Genomic DNA, 16,128 nt, shown 5'->3' on the forward strand with positions numbered 1-16,128 from the left:
TTGGAACCCAGCAAAAGTTTATCATCATTATTATGTTACGGTTTAAAAGTCAGACTTTATAACCAAGCCAGAGGGGCCGCGTGATTGTAACTGTGCATCTGGAGCAACTCTCCTTAGGATTTGCCACAGGCAGAATTCAGCTGAGTCTCCCAGCATCCGATTTTGAGGGGAGTGTGGGAAGATGAGAAACTTAAAAAGCAGTTTCCATCCAGAGTGATCATCTTTACCAAAAGATTTTAGTCTGGTATTATGTCAGGTGGTTTAAATTGAATCGTGTTTTTCCAAAATCACTGGGATCATAAAATTTGCATCAGCCCAGTCCACACCTGCCAAGTAGTGCTATCCTCTTTCCTCAAAGCACCCTTGGAGCTTTCTGTTATTCCCTTCTAATGAGACCAGATGACTGCCAAGTGACCCATACTCAGTGTTCTCTCTCAGAAGCATCTGAAAACCAACAGGAAAGAAAGAGAAAGAAAAAACCCAGTAGCTTTAATTTCTTTAGCTTTCTGATTCTTTTTTGACTTGACATTAGCTCAGTATAAAGTCACTAGAATCTTGAAGCTAAAATGAATGAGTAATAGCAGTATTTGAGGTTAGCGTCAACACGTCTTCAAATGTGGCTGAAGATTTAGAATAAAGCAGTAATAATTATTTCCATTTTAATGGTTCTTTTATACCCTAAAATATTGACTTTTAATGTACCTAAACAACTCTCTAGAAACATTGTGAGGTTGCTACCTTATATAGTGAATGATTATTCAATGTTTTAAACTCAGTATTACTGAAATTTTTCCAACTAAAGCTTTTCTACTTCAGTGTAAACATTCTTGTCTTTCTGTATTCGATACATTTCTATTTCATCAATAGTTCACTAAAGGTCTTTTATTTTTCTCGCAGTCTGACAGCAATGCGAGCTTCCTCCGTGCTGCCAGAGCAGGCAACCTGGACAAAGTCGTGGAATATCTGAAGGGGGGCATAGACATCAATACCTGCAATCAGGTAAGAACATGACAGCTGGCTCTGTGTTGTGCAACGAAGAAACACTCATTACATTCTCAGAGCCCAAGATTATTTTTGTCTTTATTAAAAATACTAAAATATCAGTGACTCAGACTTCTGAAACTCCATTTTTGCCCCCTTACCAACTTTTCAAGCATCAGATGTATCTAGAGCTAATGTAGCTGAAAAAGTAGACAGATTAAAAGCAACAACTGAATGCCAATTTTGTTTATGCAATGATTTGGGCCACCTTTAGCTGAAATTTTGACCAAGAATGATGTTTTACTTCTCATTTATCATCTAGCAATCCAGACTTTGGCTTCTTTCCTTCTCGACTATATGTACTTTACTCATGGGAAACTGATTATTACAATTTAGTATAGAGAAATAAGAGGATAAAATTTTCTCCTAATTAATTTTAAAATGTGGTTTATAATGAGAATAATTTGAAATTATCATTGTAAATGATGTGTCCATTCATCGTGCCCATTTGATAAGGACTTTAGAGAGTATTATACACTTTGGATATTATCTGGTGCCAACGTTGACATTTTTGTGCTATTTTTGACTAAGATTTTTACATTATGAACTAAAGTGTCTAGTGGACTGCAGTATTCACTTTAATGCTAAATGTTGTGTTGTGTTTGTGTGTGTGTGTTTGACAGAGACCTAACTACAAAGTGAAAAATTCTGGCTAATTTTAAGTGAAAAGGAGGTAAATGTCACTACTGGATTCTAAATTATATATAAATTCCTTTTTTTCTACATCCTGGTATATACTGAACCCAGTTATGTTTAATTTATAGACAATTGAGATTAATAAATCTTTCAATAACAACTTTTCAAAAACTGAACCTGGTATCTTATCCTCAAACTTACTGTACTCCCTAATTCCTACCTGCTGATTTCCTCACCAATGTGCCATTCCAACCCAACTGTTTCCCGTTCCTCATCTTTCCCCCTCTCCAGCCCAGCACTCCTCTCTTTTTCACCTTCTGTATCCAGATTGCATGAGCTTGGATCACCTTGAGGTACTTAACAGAGTTGTCGTAGAAGCCTTTTTATTGGGTTCTGTCTTCAGTCTTGTCTACTCTGATCAATTCACCACACAATGCCTTGAGTGATAAATAAAATAAAAAGATTACAACACTTCCTTCCTCCCCAAACTTCTATGGCTACCCTATATGGCTACCAATGCCCAGATCAGTGAGGTGGTTGTATCAAAATCACCTGCAGGCATTTGCAAAGGGTACAGGATTTCCCTCCTTCCTCTTCAGAGTCACTGGCATAAAGAGCATTGTCACTGATGTCAATATTTCTCATATTTTAGGGAAGTGTGTCTCTTATCATGAAAACATGTTGAAAGCTACTTGATGTTGGGAAAGGCATTCTGCTGTGGCCCTGAGCAGTCCTGCAGATACTTTTGGGAATAACAAGAATAAAAGACTTTCAGATTGCTTTTTATCTGGGCCATTTCTCAGGGTGGTGTTTGCAATGAGCAACCTTGAGGGATTAGGTGATATCTCCCTCTAGCTACAAAGCAGGTCTATATGAATCCCCCAAGGTCAGTGTTCTCTTTTAACACAACCCACAGGTATGGGCATCCATCATTGGTCCTTTGTGTCAACCCTGTTAGATATGCAGGAAGAAAGGGATAGGAAACTGGTATAAGCAACAGGCTGACACTTGGCCACTGCTTTTGCTCTGAATTACAACATCCTTTGTTTCTGACCCAGAAGACTTGTATCTTCTGCTAGCATTATGAAACAGTAACGGTTTAGCTTTTAACTCTTTGGTAAGATAAATCTCAAGAACGTTACATAGTTCTTAAGAACTGACTTATGGAATAAACCCACATTACTGTATCCCAATATGTAAAATCTTTGTATGTTGCGCCTACATTCCTTCATCTTATTTTTCATTATGAATCATTTTATCTGATATGTTTTTTGTGTTCTTTTGGACAAATAATTTGAACTTTAGATACATTAGTTACCTTAAGAAATGAAAGAACATTCAAACTCCCTATGGATATATGGACTTATTCTATATAATACTTATGAAGTTGAATATGAAATATTTAATACTTTTGATGTAAACTTAGGTTTCTTTAAGTAGATTAAATGCATTCCCTAAATATCTATTTGTTAACTTTCTAAATTTGCAATGTGCTAGAGAATAAGCAATGAAACTATTAGTTCATTTACGTAAACTTACCATAAATAATGCCAAAAAAGAGAACCCAAGGAAAATAAAGCTCATTTCAAACCAAATCTACTTCATACTAAAGTATAACAAATACATTAATTGTATGAAAGGTCTTAGGGTTATTTTGAGAAACAATAATCTCTCAACAGTAAATAGTCAATTCTTATCATATTTATAGACCATCTTAGCTTCTTGAGTTAGCTTTTTCTTATAGTGGCCAGCCATCCACTAACATGTCACTATAAAAGGAAAGAACATTTATTTCTGTGAGAAGGCAACATGATGTCATGAAGCCCACACAAAATTTAGAGCCCACAGGTTCAAATTCAAGTTTCATCTCTACTTTTAAGAAGTCAGTTCACTTCAGAAAGTGACATTTTTCTAACTTGTAAAACAGGATAAAAACAATACATTCAATGCTCATATCCCTGGGTTGCAATGTAAGTTAAATTATGAAATGTAAAAGGAGTTTCTAAGGTACATGTGTTCTAATTACAATTACAGTATATAATTCACCAAGAATTATACAAATTAAAATTGACTTACACTCAAAATATGAGGTTGATTCTCCTCAATTCCCCAAACTCACCAGTTATAAAGTAAATGCAAGGCCAGGTGTGGTGACTCACACCTCTAATCCTAGCACTTTGGGATTATAGTGGGAGGCTGAGGCAGGATTGCTTGAACCCAGGAGTTCCAGGCTGCAGTTAGCTATGATCATGCCACTGCACTTCAGCCTGAGTGGGTGAAACAGTAAGACCCTTTCTCTTAAAATAAATAAATAGATAGATAGATAGATAAATAAATAAATAAATAAATAAAACAGGCCGGGTGCAGTGGCTCACACTTGTAATCCCAGCACTTTGGGAGGCCAGAAGGCAGGTGGATTGCCTGAGATCAGGAGTTTGAGACCTGTCTGGTCAACATGGTGAAACCCCGTCTCTACTAAAGACACAAAAAAATTAGCTGGGCGTGGCAGCATGCACCTGTAATTCCAGCTACTCGGGAGGCTGAGGTGGGGGAATTGCTTGAACTAGGGAAGTGGAGGTTGCAGTGAGCCAAGATTGTGCCACTGCACTCTACCCTGGGTGACAGAGTGAGACTCCGTATTAAAAAAAAAAAATTCCCCAAAGTAAATGTGGTCTGATGGGCTTGCTGGTTCTGTATTTTTATTAATACTATTTGAGACAGTATATTAGTTAAATAAAGATTAGGGAAATACAGTGACTAATGTTACCTACTTAGCTACTGTGTATTAGACTTTGTGCTGGGGCTTTACATGTGATGTCTTATCAGTCAACTGAGATGAAATATTGTAAGATAGGGATTAGCTCAAGTTTACAAATGTAGAAACTGGGCCCACAGTGGTTAAGTGACATTCCCAGGGCCACATGGATCTGTCTGTCTCCCATGTCCAAGCTTTTTTCTGCTGCAGGAGATCTTTTTGAGTAGCTATTTGGAGCTGCCCTTCAAAGTAATACAGTGGTGATGTCCTTTATCTTAAAGTTGAAAACTTATTTTTAATCTACTACTGCTAATATAAAAAGAACTTTATTCATACGTAGTTACAGGATCTTTTAAGTCAAAGAGCACCACCACCAGGATTACTGCTAAAACTCAAATACAATATAGAACAGGAAATGATTTCCAAATACCCAGGAAAGTAAAAGAGACAACTATTCAGCCAAACTATTGCTATTTCCAAATATACAATATTCAAAGCTAATATGGCATATGAAAGAAGAAAAGAAAATGTATCCTCCAGTTTGCTACTAAGCCTTAGTTTCTAGGGAGCATTACAACATGTAATATAGAAACCAGGACTTTCTGTACTCTGTTGTATTTCTCAATGAAAGGCAATCTGGGCTGCACCAGCTTTCCAAAAATATCACATGTGTTGGCGTGCTAAGATTCCTTAAACTGAAATTTGAATCAATGTTTTTTCTTTATAAAATTTGTTTCACAACTACCATGAGAAGTTTAAAGTGTAATTCTCAAATACTATTTTGCTTTTAATCATTTAAATGATATGCAGAAAATTCATAAATTTGGCACATGAAAATACTCTAAAAGGATGTCAAGTTTTCATTTTTCTTTTTTAAATGATTACAAATATGGTTAACTTTTATTTTCTTTAAAAGATTACACCAGTCATCTATTTACCATGTTATCTCTTGTACATTTAGAAGAGAAAATAAATCTTAGCATTCAATTTATTTCTGAAACTCATAAAGGCTTACATTCTTACCTATTACCTATTTAGTAATTCTGCATAATTTAATACTGTTACAAACAAGATTAACATGCGGGCCTTAAAAATAAACTGTATAATGTTTTAATAAAAGTTTATAGCCAGTTACAAGCCAATAAAAACCCCAGTAGTTTCAGATACTTTCACCATGTATGCAATTTATTCGTTTCCCTATAGTGACTTCAAAATGAAAGACTATCACTTAGCATTTATTTAATACAATCCTAGATGTGATACCAGTGATTAACAGGTCTTAAAATGCCCTGATTTTTGGTCTTGGCCTTTTACCATTGGAGTTTAAAGGTGCAAAATTATCAGTTAAATCCTGTGTTTCCTTTTTTATAAACAGAAGGCAAGATTGAAGCATCATTTTCAAAACAATATTAGTGTTCCTCAAATAGCAGACCTTTAGCAACAAGAAGATACACCCAACAATGACTTTAGCATATGCTCACACAGTATGACTCAGACTGTGAAGCATATTTGGAAGTCACATTAACAATGTGGATGCTGGAAACCAAATTCTAGTTTTCCCCACTTACCAGGTGAGTGACCCTTGGCAGTCAACCTCTACAGGCCTGAGTTTTCTCAACTGGCGTAAGCATAACAACACTGACGTTTTAGGGTAGTTTTGATGATTAAGTGAGATGTTTGCAAAATGCTTGGCAGAGCAAGTACTCAATAAATACTAGTGAAAATGATGCCTATTATAATAATGTAATTTTAAAAATATTGATTCTCAACCTAAGCTTTAGCAAAAGTAGCACTGATTCACACAAGCAGGACAGAACATAAAAGGTATTGCCATAGCCTGTATCACCAAATAGGAAAAAAATTATGATTAGTAGCAATTTGGTAAAGTTACTATTTATCTGGGTTGCATTAAACTAAAATATTTATCTGGAACTAAAATCTTTTTCACAAATGCCATTTGGGTTCATCTGGTTTAGACTTATCTTTAAATATACTAAAAACAATTCTATTAGCCTGCGACCTTATAAAAACAACAAAAATGAATAGGGGAGAATTAAATTCATGGAATTAATGGAACATGGAATGAACTATGTACAATTTCCTAACCAGTTAAATTTGGCACAAATATATATGCAAAAATATAACTATATAGCTAAATGCTTATTATTGACCCCTCATTTAGAAGAAGCAAAAGGTGATGTTTTCATCTGGTTCTGGTTATGTGGTTTTGGATTCTGTACCATCCTGTAATCTCTTTTGATGCGTCAGTGCTGGTCCTTGCTCTATACTGGGTAGTGGTGATTCAGGTTAGAATTGAGGAACACCTGTCTAATATTTTGAGTACTTAGAATTTTTAGTTTACTTGTTGATATTTACTCAATGTAAAGTAAATCCAATAGAGAGTTTTCATCAACTACTTGCCCCCAGCTCTCAAAATTTCATTCTATTGACAATTAGACAGGTTTATGAAGATTTAAATATGTGACTCTTCTTTCATTTTAAAAATGCTGGGAGTAGCTTCATGCAAATTATTTCTATGGCTGTATTCTTAAGTACTCCGCTGTAGTGGTTTAGATTGGAACAGGACACTTTATATTCTGGAAATTCTCTTGAACACTCTCTTTCTATGGCTAAACGACATGGATTTTAATACCTGACTCCAAGCAGCCACTCGACTCTTCCTAGCTCATCTCGGACAGTAGAATCACAGTATTTTTTTTTCTGCCCGGCTGGACTCAGGCACACTATTTGTTCATCTACTTACTCAAACATGTGTTGTATGTTTACTCAGTGGCAGTCTCTGTCCTAGGTGCTGGGGATGGAGTAGTGCAGAGAGACAAAAACTCTGCTCTCATAAAGCTCACAATCTACAACCTGAGAGGAGAAAAGGCAGTGAGTGATATGGAGGAAGATACAGCAGGGGAGAAGGAGATAGGAGTGGAATGGGAGTGGTGCATCGCTTTAGAGGGGATGGGCAGAAGAAAACCTGAAGAAATTGAGTAAGGAGGCCATGCACGCTGTGGAGGGAGCACATTTTAGAAGAAGGCTTGACAGGTGAGAGAACCCCACAGAGGGAGCATGTTGGCATGTTCAAGGGCCAGCAAGGAAGCAAGCCTGCCTGGAGTAGAATGAGGGAGAGGAAGCGTAGGAGGAGGTTGGGGAGAGCAGAAAGCAGCATCGGGTCATGTAAGGCCTTGTGGGCTATTTTAAGAACTTTGGCTTTAATTCCGAATGAGCAGAGAAGTGATTAGAGGGTTCTTAGTAGAGGAGTGACATACACTGATGAGTCTTAATAGTAACGCTCAAGCTGAAAGGGAACAAGGACAGAAGCAGGGAACACTTTTGTGATACTTTAGGTGAGAAGTGAGGTGTTTTACAGTAGGACAACAGGCAGGAGAATTGGTGAGAAGTGGCTGGATTCTAGATACATTTCAAAAGCTGATTTTGTTGATGGAGTTAATGTAGGATGAAGGCAAAAGAGGAATTAGGCATGAGGGTTGAGGTCACAATGGAAAGAATGAGAACTGAAGTTTTATTAACTGAGGTGGGTAAGACTGTGTGAGGAGCAGGTTTGAGGGAATACTCAGCGGGTCAGTTTTGAACATGTTAAGTTTGGTTTGTCTGTGTGATATCCAAGATATTGAGTAGGCAGTTGTATATATGAGTTTTCTAGGGTCTGGAGAAAAGATTTTGGCCTGAAGTATACATTTTGGCATACCCAGTATATAGATAATATTCAAAACCATGGTACTGCATGAGATCACCAAAAGAGAGAGAGTTTATGAAAAATAGAATAGGTTCAAGGGCTGGGCCCTGGAGTACTACAATATTTAGAGGTCAGGAAGATGAGAAGCCACCAAGGAGAATGGGAAAGGGTGTCCAGGGATGTAGGATGAAAACCCGAAGACTGTGATTTCTTAGAAGACCTATTTTCAGGTGGATGAAATGATAAACTCTGTAAAATGCTGTTGATCCAATAAGCTGAGGAACTGAACAACAGCCTTAGTAGTGTGATGGAAACTGGTGACTTGATCAAAGCAATTTTGGTGGAGTGGAGGGGTGAAAGCTGGACTGGAGCTCATTCAATGGATGACGGGCAGACCAAGGACTGCTTCAAGGGCCCTTTCTATATAAGAAAGAAAAGAATAAGAAAAGTAGCTGGAAGAAGAAGTGGAATCAAGAAGGATTTCTTTGTAATAGGAAATAAATAATAGCTTTGTTTTGTTGATGGAGAAATATCAACAGGGAAGGAAAAATCAATACTTTGAGAGAGAGAGAGAGAGATGGGAGAATTACTGGATGGTGTCCTTGAGTTGATGAGAAGTGGGGATGGAGCCTGATGCACAAGTGGAGGGACTGGCTTTTGCTAGAATCATGGATAGCTCAGGTAAAGGAAAGGTATATGGGCAGAGGAGCAGGAAGTAGTGTGGGTGCCATGCTGGGAGCTGGATGTGGGGTGGAAGTTCTAATTGCTTCTGTTTTTTTTTTCAGTGAAATATGATTCTAGGTTATCAGCTGAGAGTAAAGATAGGAGAGGAGAGGGTGGAGGTGGAAGAGGGAGAAGGTGTGAAATAATAATCCAGGAGAGTAAGAGAGATAGCAATTGAGGGTAAGACAGTATGATTGCCAGGCAGCATGAAGGGTCTGCTTGAGCATCATGATCAGGAATTTAAAGTGAATCCAGGTGGCATGTGTGTGTGTTCTTCTGCAGCTACGTTCAGACATGGGATCACATGGAGAGTTATATATAGCCAGGAATGTGGTTTAGCTAAACATATATGGCAGAACTAGAGAAACACAAGGGAACTGAGGATGCATATAAGGGAATGAATAAAATAACGACAAAGACTATGCATAGAATTCACGCCAAGTGAGGAGGTAAGTGGGCACCGTGAAAAGATGAATAGACTCTAACTGTTAAGGATTGAAGGATTGCTGGAGTTGGATGAGTAGGTTAGCAAGAGAGTAAGTAGTGTTCAGAGGGTTGGATGTTTAAAATTGAAATACTAGAGGAAGTTTACAATTATTGGAAAGGAAAATGTCTAGAATGTGACCATGGAAGAGAGTGGATAAGGTAGAGAAAAGAAGAAATCATTGGCAGAGAGGAATTCAAGAACCTGAAAACCTGGAGTTTTGGAAAAGTCACCTATGTATATGTAGGAGAAAGTGGCAGTGAGCTAGAAGCTAAAATTCTCAAGGGACAAGGGATGGCATCATGAGGATACAGGCTGATGACATCAGGAGGTTTAAAAAAAAGAGGAAGAAAAATAGTTTAAAAGAGCGATGAGAAGCAAGAAGCAAAATATAGCTCCCCCAATGTCAGTGATCTATATTTCTATCAATCCGTATTCCTATTAATATCAATTCCTATTAGTATCAATCCATATTCCTATTAATCACCGAACTTGGGGGAGCTATATTTTGCTTCTTGCTTCTACTCAAGTATCCATCACTTGAGTAGACTTCAGGGAAGCAGTGTCTTTGGATTCTAGTTAGAGCAAGAAGCTTAAAAGGGATATTTAGAGAAGAGATTTAGCCGAGACTTTTTGCTAATGACTACACCCATGCATTCTAAAGGATCAGTGTGGGAGTTTTGGGAAACGGGAAGTGATAGGAGATAGAATCAGAAAAGGAGGTATACAGAGGCGGAGAGGGATAAGATTTTCAGGGATGATGGTGGAGTTGGTGACTACCACAAACAAGGATAGGGGACGTGATAAGTTTAGCTCAGACAGTCCCAAGCAGATAGCGATGGTGACGTTGTAGAGATTGTCTGGAGAAAGAAGTGGGGGGAATCTATCCAGGAGTCTGTAGAGTTCAGGAGTCCCATCTTGATTTTTGCTATTGGAGACCAACATATGAGAGATCTTAATGCGAATTTGTACTCGCTGCAATTCTTCCAGTATGCACTACAAACACAGATGGTGTGTGAGATGAGGTGAAGCTGCCATTCTCCTACCTGATCATTTTTCTCCTTGGTTATTTTCTTTGTCCCTTTAAGAATCATCCAGCCCTTTTGCAGTAGTTGAGATTTTGCCAACTCATGTTCACATATTCTGATTTTGTTGCTGACCATTGATTCTTTTATTATTATTATTATTATTATACCTTAAGTTCTGGTTCCTGTGCAGAACGTGCAGGTTTGTTATATAGGTATACACTTGCCATGGTGGTTTGCTGCACTCATCAACCCATCATCTACATTAGATATTTCTCCTAATGCCATCCCTCCCCTAGCCCCCCACTCCCCAACAGGCCCCGGTGTGTGATGTTTCCCTCCATGTGTCCATGTGTTCTCATTGTTCAACTCCCACTTATGAGTGAGATGCAGCATTTGGTTGTCTGTTCCTGTGTTAATTTGCTGGGAATGACGGTTTCCAGCTTCATCCACGTCCCTGCAAAGGACATGAACTCATCCTTTTTTATGGCTGCATAGTATTCCATGGTGTATATGTGCCACATTTTCTTTATCCAGTCTATCATTGATGGGCGTTTGGGTTGGTTCCAACTCTTTGCTATTGTGAATAGTGCTGCAATAAACATACATGTGCATGTGTCTTTATGGTAGAATGATTTATAATCCTTTGAGTGTATACCCAGTAATGGGATTGCTGGGTCAAATGGTTTGGTTCTATATCTGGTTCTAGATCCTTGAGGAATTGCCACACTGTCTTCCACAATGGTTGAACTAATTTACACTCCCACCGATAGTGTAAAAGTGCTCCTATTTCTCCAAATCCTCTCCAGCATCTGTTGTTTCCTGATTTTTTAGTGATAGCCATCCTAACTGGCATGAGATTGTATCTCATTGTGGTTTTGATTTGCATTGCTTTAATGACCAGTGATAATAAGCTTTTTTTAATATGTTTGTTGGCCACATAAGTGTTTTCTTTTAAGAAGTGTCTGTTCATAACCTTTGCCCACTTTTTGATGGCATTGTTTTTTTTTCTTGTAAATTTGTTTTAGTTTCTTGTAGATTCTGGATATTAGCCCTTTGTCAGATGAATAGATTGCAAATATTTTCCCCATTCTGTAGGTTGCCTGTTCACTCTGATGAAAGTTTCTTTTGCTGTGCAGAAGCTCTTTAGTTTAATTAGATTCCATTTGTCAATTTTGACTTTTGTTGCCATTGCTTTTAGTATTTTAGTCGTGAAGTCTTTGTCCATGCCTATGTCCTGAATGGTATTGCCTAGGTTTTCTTCTAGGGTTCTTATGGTTTTAAGTCTTACACTTAAGTTTTAAATCCACCTTGAGTTAATTTTTATATCAGGTGTAAGGAAGGGGTTCAGTTTCAGTTTTCTGCATATGGCTAGCCAGTTTTCCCAACACCATTTATTAAATAGGCAAGGCACAGCTTCAGCAGACTTAAATGTTCCTGCCTGCCAGCTCTGAAGAGAGCAGTGGATCTCTCAGCACAGTGCTCGAGCTCTGCTAAGGGACAGACTGCCTCCTCAGCAAGGTCCCTGACCCCCCTGCCTCTTGACTGGGAGATACCTTACAGCAGGAGCCAACAGACACCTCATACAGGAGAGCTCTGGCTGGCATCTGGCAGGTGCCCCTCTGGGATGAAGCTTCCAGAGGAAGGAACAGGCATCTATCTTTGCTGTTCTGCAGCCTCTGCTGGTGATACCCAGGCAAAGGATCTGGAGTGGACCTCCAGCAAATTCCAGCAGACCTGCAGCAGAGGGGCCTGACTGTTAGAAGGAAAACTAACAAACATAAAGGAATAGCATCAACCTCATCAAAAAGGATGTCCACACAAAACCCCATTTGAAGGTCAGCAACATCAAAGACCGAAGGTAGATAAATCCACGAAGATGAAGAAAAACCAGGGCAAAAAGGCTGAAAAAAGATTCTAATCAGTCTTTTCCTCGCTCTGTAGAGGTTTCTCAGTACTTTCCACCCATCCCTCCCTGCCCTCCTGGATATCTCCTCTCTCTCTCTCTCTCTCTCTCTCTCTCTCTCTCTGATTGTAAAGAAGTAAAGAAATCCTATGATCTCTAGTCTTTTCAAGGTCTCTTATCTTATGGAATACACAGAAGAAAAGAAAAAGGAAACCTTATTTTAAAATAGCAACTTCTTCAAATTGGGGATTCTCTTCTTAGAAAAAAAGGAAATTGTGTAGAATTAAGCAGTGGTTGTCAGATTGATGTGGGCATGATCAAGGCAACTGTCTGTGAATGAACCTGCATATGTGTAAGTGTAGAGCCTCATGTGGCAGTTGTTTTTAGTCCCCACACTCAGTTTGTTTTTTACCTTTTTCCTCAGAAATGAAAGGTCTTCAGGGTAGAATAAAAGATGCAGATGAGCAAGAGCCCATAAAGCACACCATGGGGCATAAGGACAATTCCCCATTCCACACCCCACCCCACCCCCTAAACTGTCATTACTTAAAAAAACAAAAAAAAAAACAAAAAAACCTCTTTATGCAGGGTCAAGCGGGCAGAGGGGACAGTTTGAATAAATCCCTGCACCTTAGTGGGTATGCAGTCATTGCTGGAGTCAGTGAAGGCTGTTACTGCCCTTGGGAAAAAGAGAATTTGCAGTGTGATGTTTCCTTTGAGGAATAAAGGAAGACAGCAATAGTGCCCATGGGAGTTAGAGGAGGGAAGCAGGCAGAGAAAGCCATTTATCAGAAAGTTGAGAATGTAGTTTCTCCTCCAAAGTAACCATCAGAAGTTTTTCAAGAGATCTGTTATTCAAGTTCCCTTGGAATTATAAGTTTGGACGCCAAACTAATGATGGTCACTTTGGCCCTTTTTAACAACTCTACTTTTAGTGAAATTTTTGTGTCTTAAAGAAGGCACTAGTTTCTCATTAACTGATTGTGTCCCCAGCTAACAATTTTGCAGTATGCAGACAGGAAAGCAAGTCCCACAAACTGGGAACTTGGAATTTTAGCAGCACAGGAAAATTGAGGGGTTTAAAAAGAAAAGCCCACAGAGTATACAAATATAAACAGGGTTAAAATTAAACTTACCAGGGAGGGAGGCTATCGCTGACATATATGAACCAATTTCAAATAATGATTTATAAACTAGAATTTAAGCTTCAGTGTGGTATAATGACAGGAGCAGTGCTGGAAAGAACAAGACCCAGGATTGACACATAATAGATGTCCAATTAATATTTGATAAATGAATGAGTGAGCACTGGACATTGGGCCAGCCACTTAAATCATTCTGAATCTCAAATTATCCATTCATGAAGTGGGAAATAATAATACGTGTTATATCAAATAATAGTTACCTTTATTGCATGCCTATTACATCCTCATCACTGTGCTACAGTGTGTGTGTGTGATGTAGTGTGTGTGTATATACATATGTACGTATGTATAATCTTCACAACATACTTCTCTACTTTAAAAGGAGATGATTGGGGCCTCAAGTGATACATATGAAAATCAATTGTGTTGTGCACACTCATTTGGGAGACCAAATTATGGCTCTGATGGTTATATTTAGATAGAATTTGGTTAACAAAGTTAGGCTAGCCACAAATGATTATTTCAGCCACATGAGAGTAGCTGGATGGACAAATTCTGGACAAGTACTAACAAGTATATTCCTACTGATTTTGGCTATAAAGTTTCTTAATAAATTGTTATAATTTCCTTTTGATAATTTATAGTCCTGTGGGACACAGGAAAGCTTCTAATACTTAGGAAGGTTCTAGTCATGCCTCCTTATGCATCCACTCTGCTTTCTAGATGGAAAGACCCACATACTATCAGGTTCTGTTTACAAACCATCTCTTAAGGCAGCATTTCTTCTACTTACAGGGGAGGGAAACTTTTTTTGGTCCCTTAAGAAAATACATCTGTGTGCCTCAGTTTGAGAAAAACTGCATCAAAATTTGAATGTTCCCTTTAAGTGATTCATTGAAATCAACACAATCAGAAACATGACCAAGAACAAAAAATTACTAAATGTTAATTAAATATGATTATCCAGATGATCCAGAATATGCTTCTATTAATGTTTTTTAGATTGGCACTAAAATAAACATGTAAAATTTAAAAATTACCACAGAACTCTGAGATCCTTAATAACAAAGGCTATTTAAATTAAGTCCTTCCTTCAGAATCTAGTTTCCTCTTGTATGTGTTAATAGTAACCAATACGGGCCTCAGAGAGTGAATGTCTCATGATTGTGTTTCCAAAGATGGATCTATTTATACCGGACTTGTTCACGCACTGACTTGCATTTGCTGACAAAATGTAGAGTACCTGGATGAATTAAGTAAACTCCTGTTTACCATCATACTGTACACATTATTAATTAGCCCATTTATTGTACAAGTATTATTGAAGTGCACCTTTCAGGTGCCAGGTACTATATTAGGTGTAGAGGTTACCAATATGAATAGAATTTGACCATTTCCCATGAAAAGTCTTGTTGGGAAGATAAACAGGAAACACGCAAATACAATAAATTGGTGAAAAGACCCAAATTTTATGATTGCTCAGAGGAGAAAGTGACTAAGCCAGCTTGTGTGTCTCAGACATACCTGAAATTGATACCAAATGTCATTTATAGGAATTATTTTATAATGAAGGAAAACAGAGTACCAGGGTGTTATTTAGAAGACTCGGCAAAGCTTTTATTGTCTGATGCTCCCTCCTCTCCCTTCCCACAGAATCCACCATGCCAAATTTGGCTTGTTTTTAATTAAAATTGTAAAAAATGTGGAGAAAATCAGAAGTCATTGTAATTCTCTAATAATATTACCAAACTTTTATATGGATACATTGAAATATAGACTTGGTTTCTAGCACAATGTTTAGCATACAATAAATAGTCAACAAATGTTTTAGTATGTGAATACTTGAATTTAGTTACTATTTATTGAATATAAGCTACCCCTACTCTATTAATCTGAAAACTCTGTATCATGTTTTATCTGAGTTTAATATTTTGTTCAAAAATGTTTCTTCACTTGTGCCTCATTAGAAGCAGGGGGATATGACACACACTGGAATCCGCTGTGGAATTTCTTTAGTTCTAGTCTCCTGTTTTGCTTCCTTTCCTTGGAGGTCCTGCTACCTCTTTCTTCTCAATTCCGATCTCACCCTTGGTGCCTGGAGGCATGTCCACTGCTGGGTGTCTCACTAGAGAATTTTTTTGTTTCACGTATAACAATAAATAAATTCTATGTCAGTAGGAGAAAGTTCAGGTTTTTAATGCCCTCTTTTAAGATGGGTTCATTGAAATGGTAAATGAGTTAGTGATAAACATGCAGAACTAAGACCTAGTCTTTTGGGTTGTATCTTTAAAAACTTCTGGAAATTATACTCTCATTACTTGTCATCTGATCTTAGAAACACAGAATTTTGTTACTTTAAAAAAAAAGCTTAAGGGAGAAACCATTCTAAACCCTTTCCTCCATTTTTACTTAGCATTTACTTTTATTTATTTACTTATCTATCTATTTAGTTATTTTGAGGCAAGGGGTTTGCTCTGTCACCCAGGCTGGAGTGCAGCCTCAGCTTCCCAAGTAGCTGAGATTACAGATGCACACCACTGAGTCCGGCTAATTTTTTGTTTTTCATAGAGATAGGGCTCTCTATGTTGCCAAGGCTGGTCTTGAACTCCTGGGCTCAAGCAATCCTCCCGCCTCGGCCTCCCAAAGTGCTGGGATTATAAGCGTGAGTCACTGCACCTGCCTAGAGTTCACTTCTAAATGCTAAACT

At 38.0% G+C, this 16,128-nt stretch overlaps 1 protein-coding gene across 50 annotated transcripts in view; it reads left to right on the forward strand.

Moving 5' to 3' along the window:
- Nucleotides 1-16,128, forward strand: part of ANK2 (ankyrin 2) — a 686,172-nt gene that overhangs the window by 476,713 nt on the left and 193,331 nt on the right. For all 50 annotated transcript variants that reach the window (XM_073017561.1, XM_073017562.1, XM_073017565.1 and 47 more), the window contains one exon: nucleotides 898-999. In XM_073017561.1, the coding sequence (XP_072873662.1) occupies nucleotides 898-999 (102 nt within the window). The remainder of the gene's footprint in view (nucleotides 1-897; nucleotides 1,000-16,128) is intronic.

This window comes from Chlorocebus sabaeus, chromosome 7 (assembly GCF_047675955.1).
Source record: "Chlorocebus sabaeus isolate Y175 chromosome 7, mChlSab1.0.hap1, whole genome shotgun sequence".
NCBI classification, from domain to species: Eukaryota; Metazoa; Chordata; class Mammalia; order Primates; family Cercopithecidae; genus Chlorocebus; species Chlorocebus sabaeus.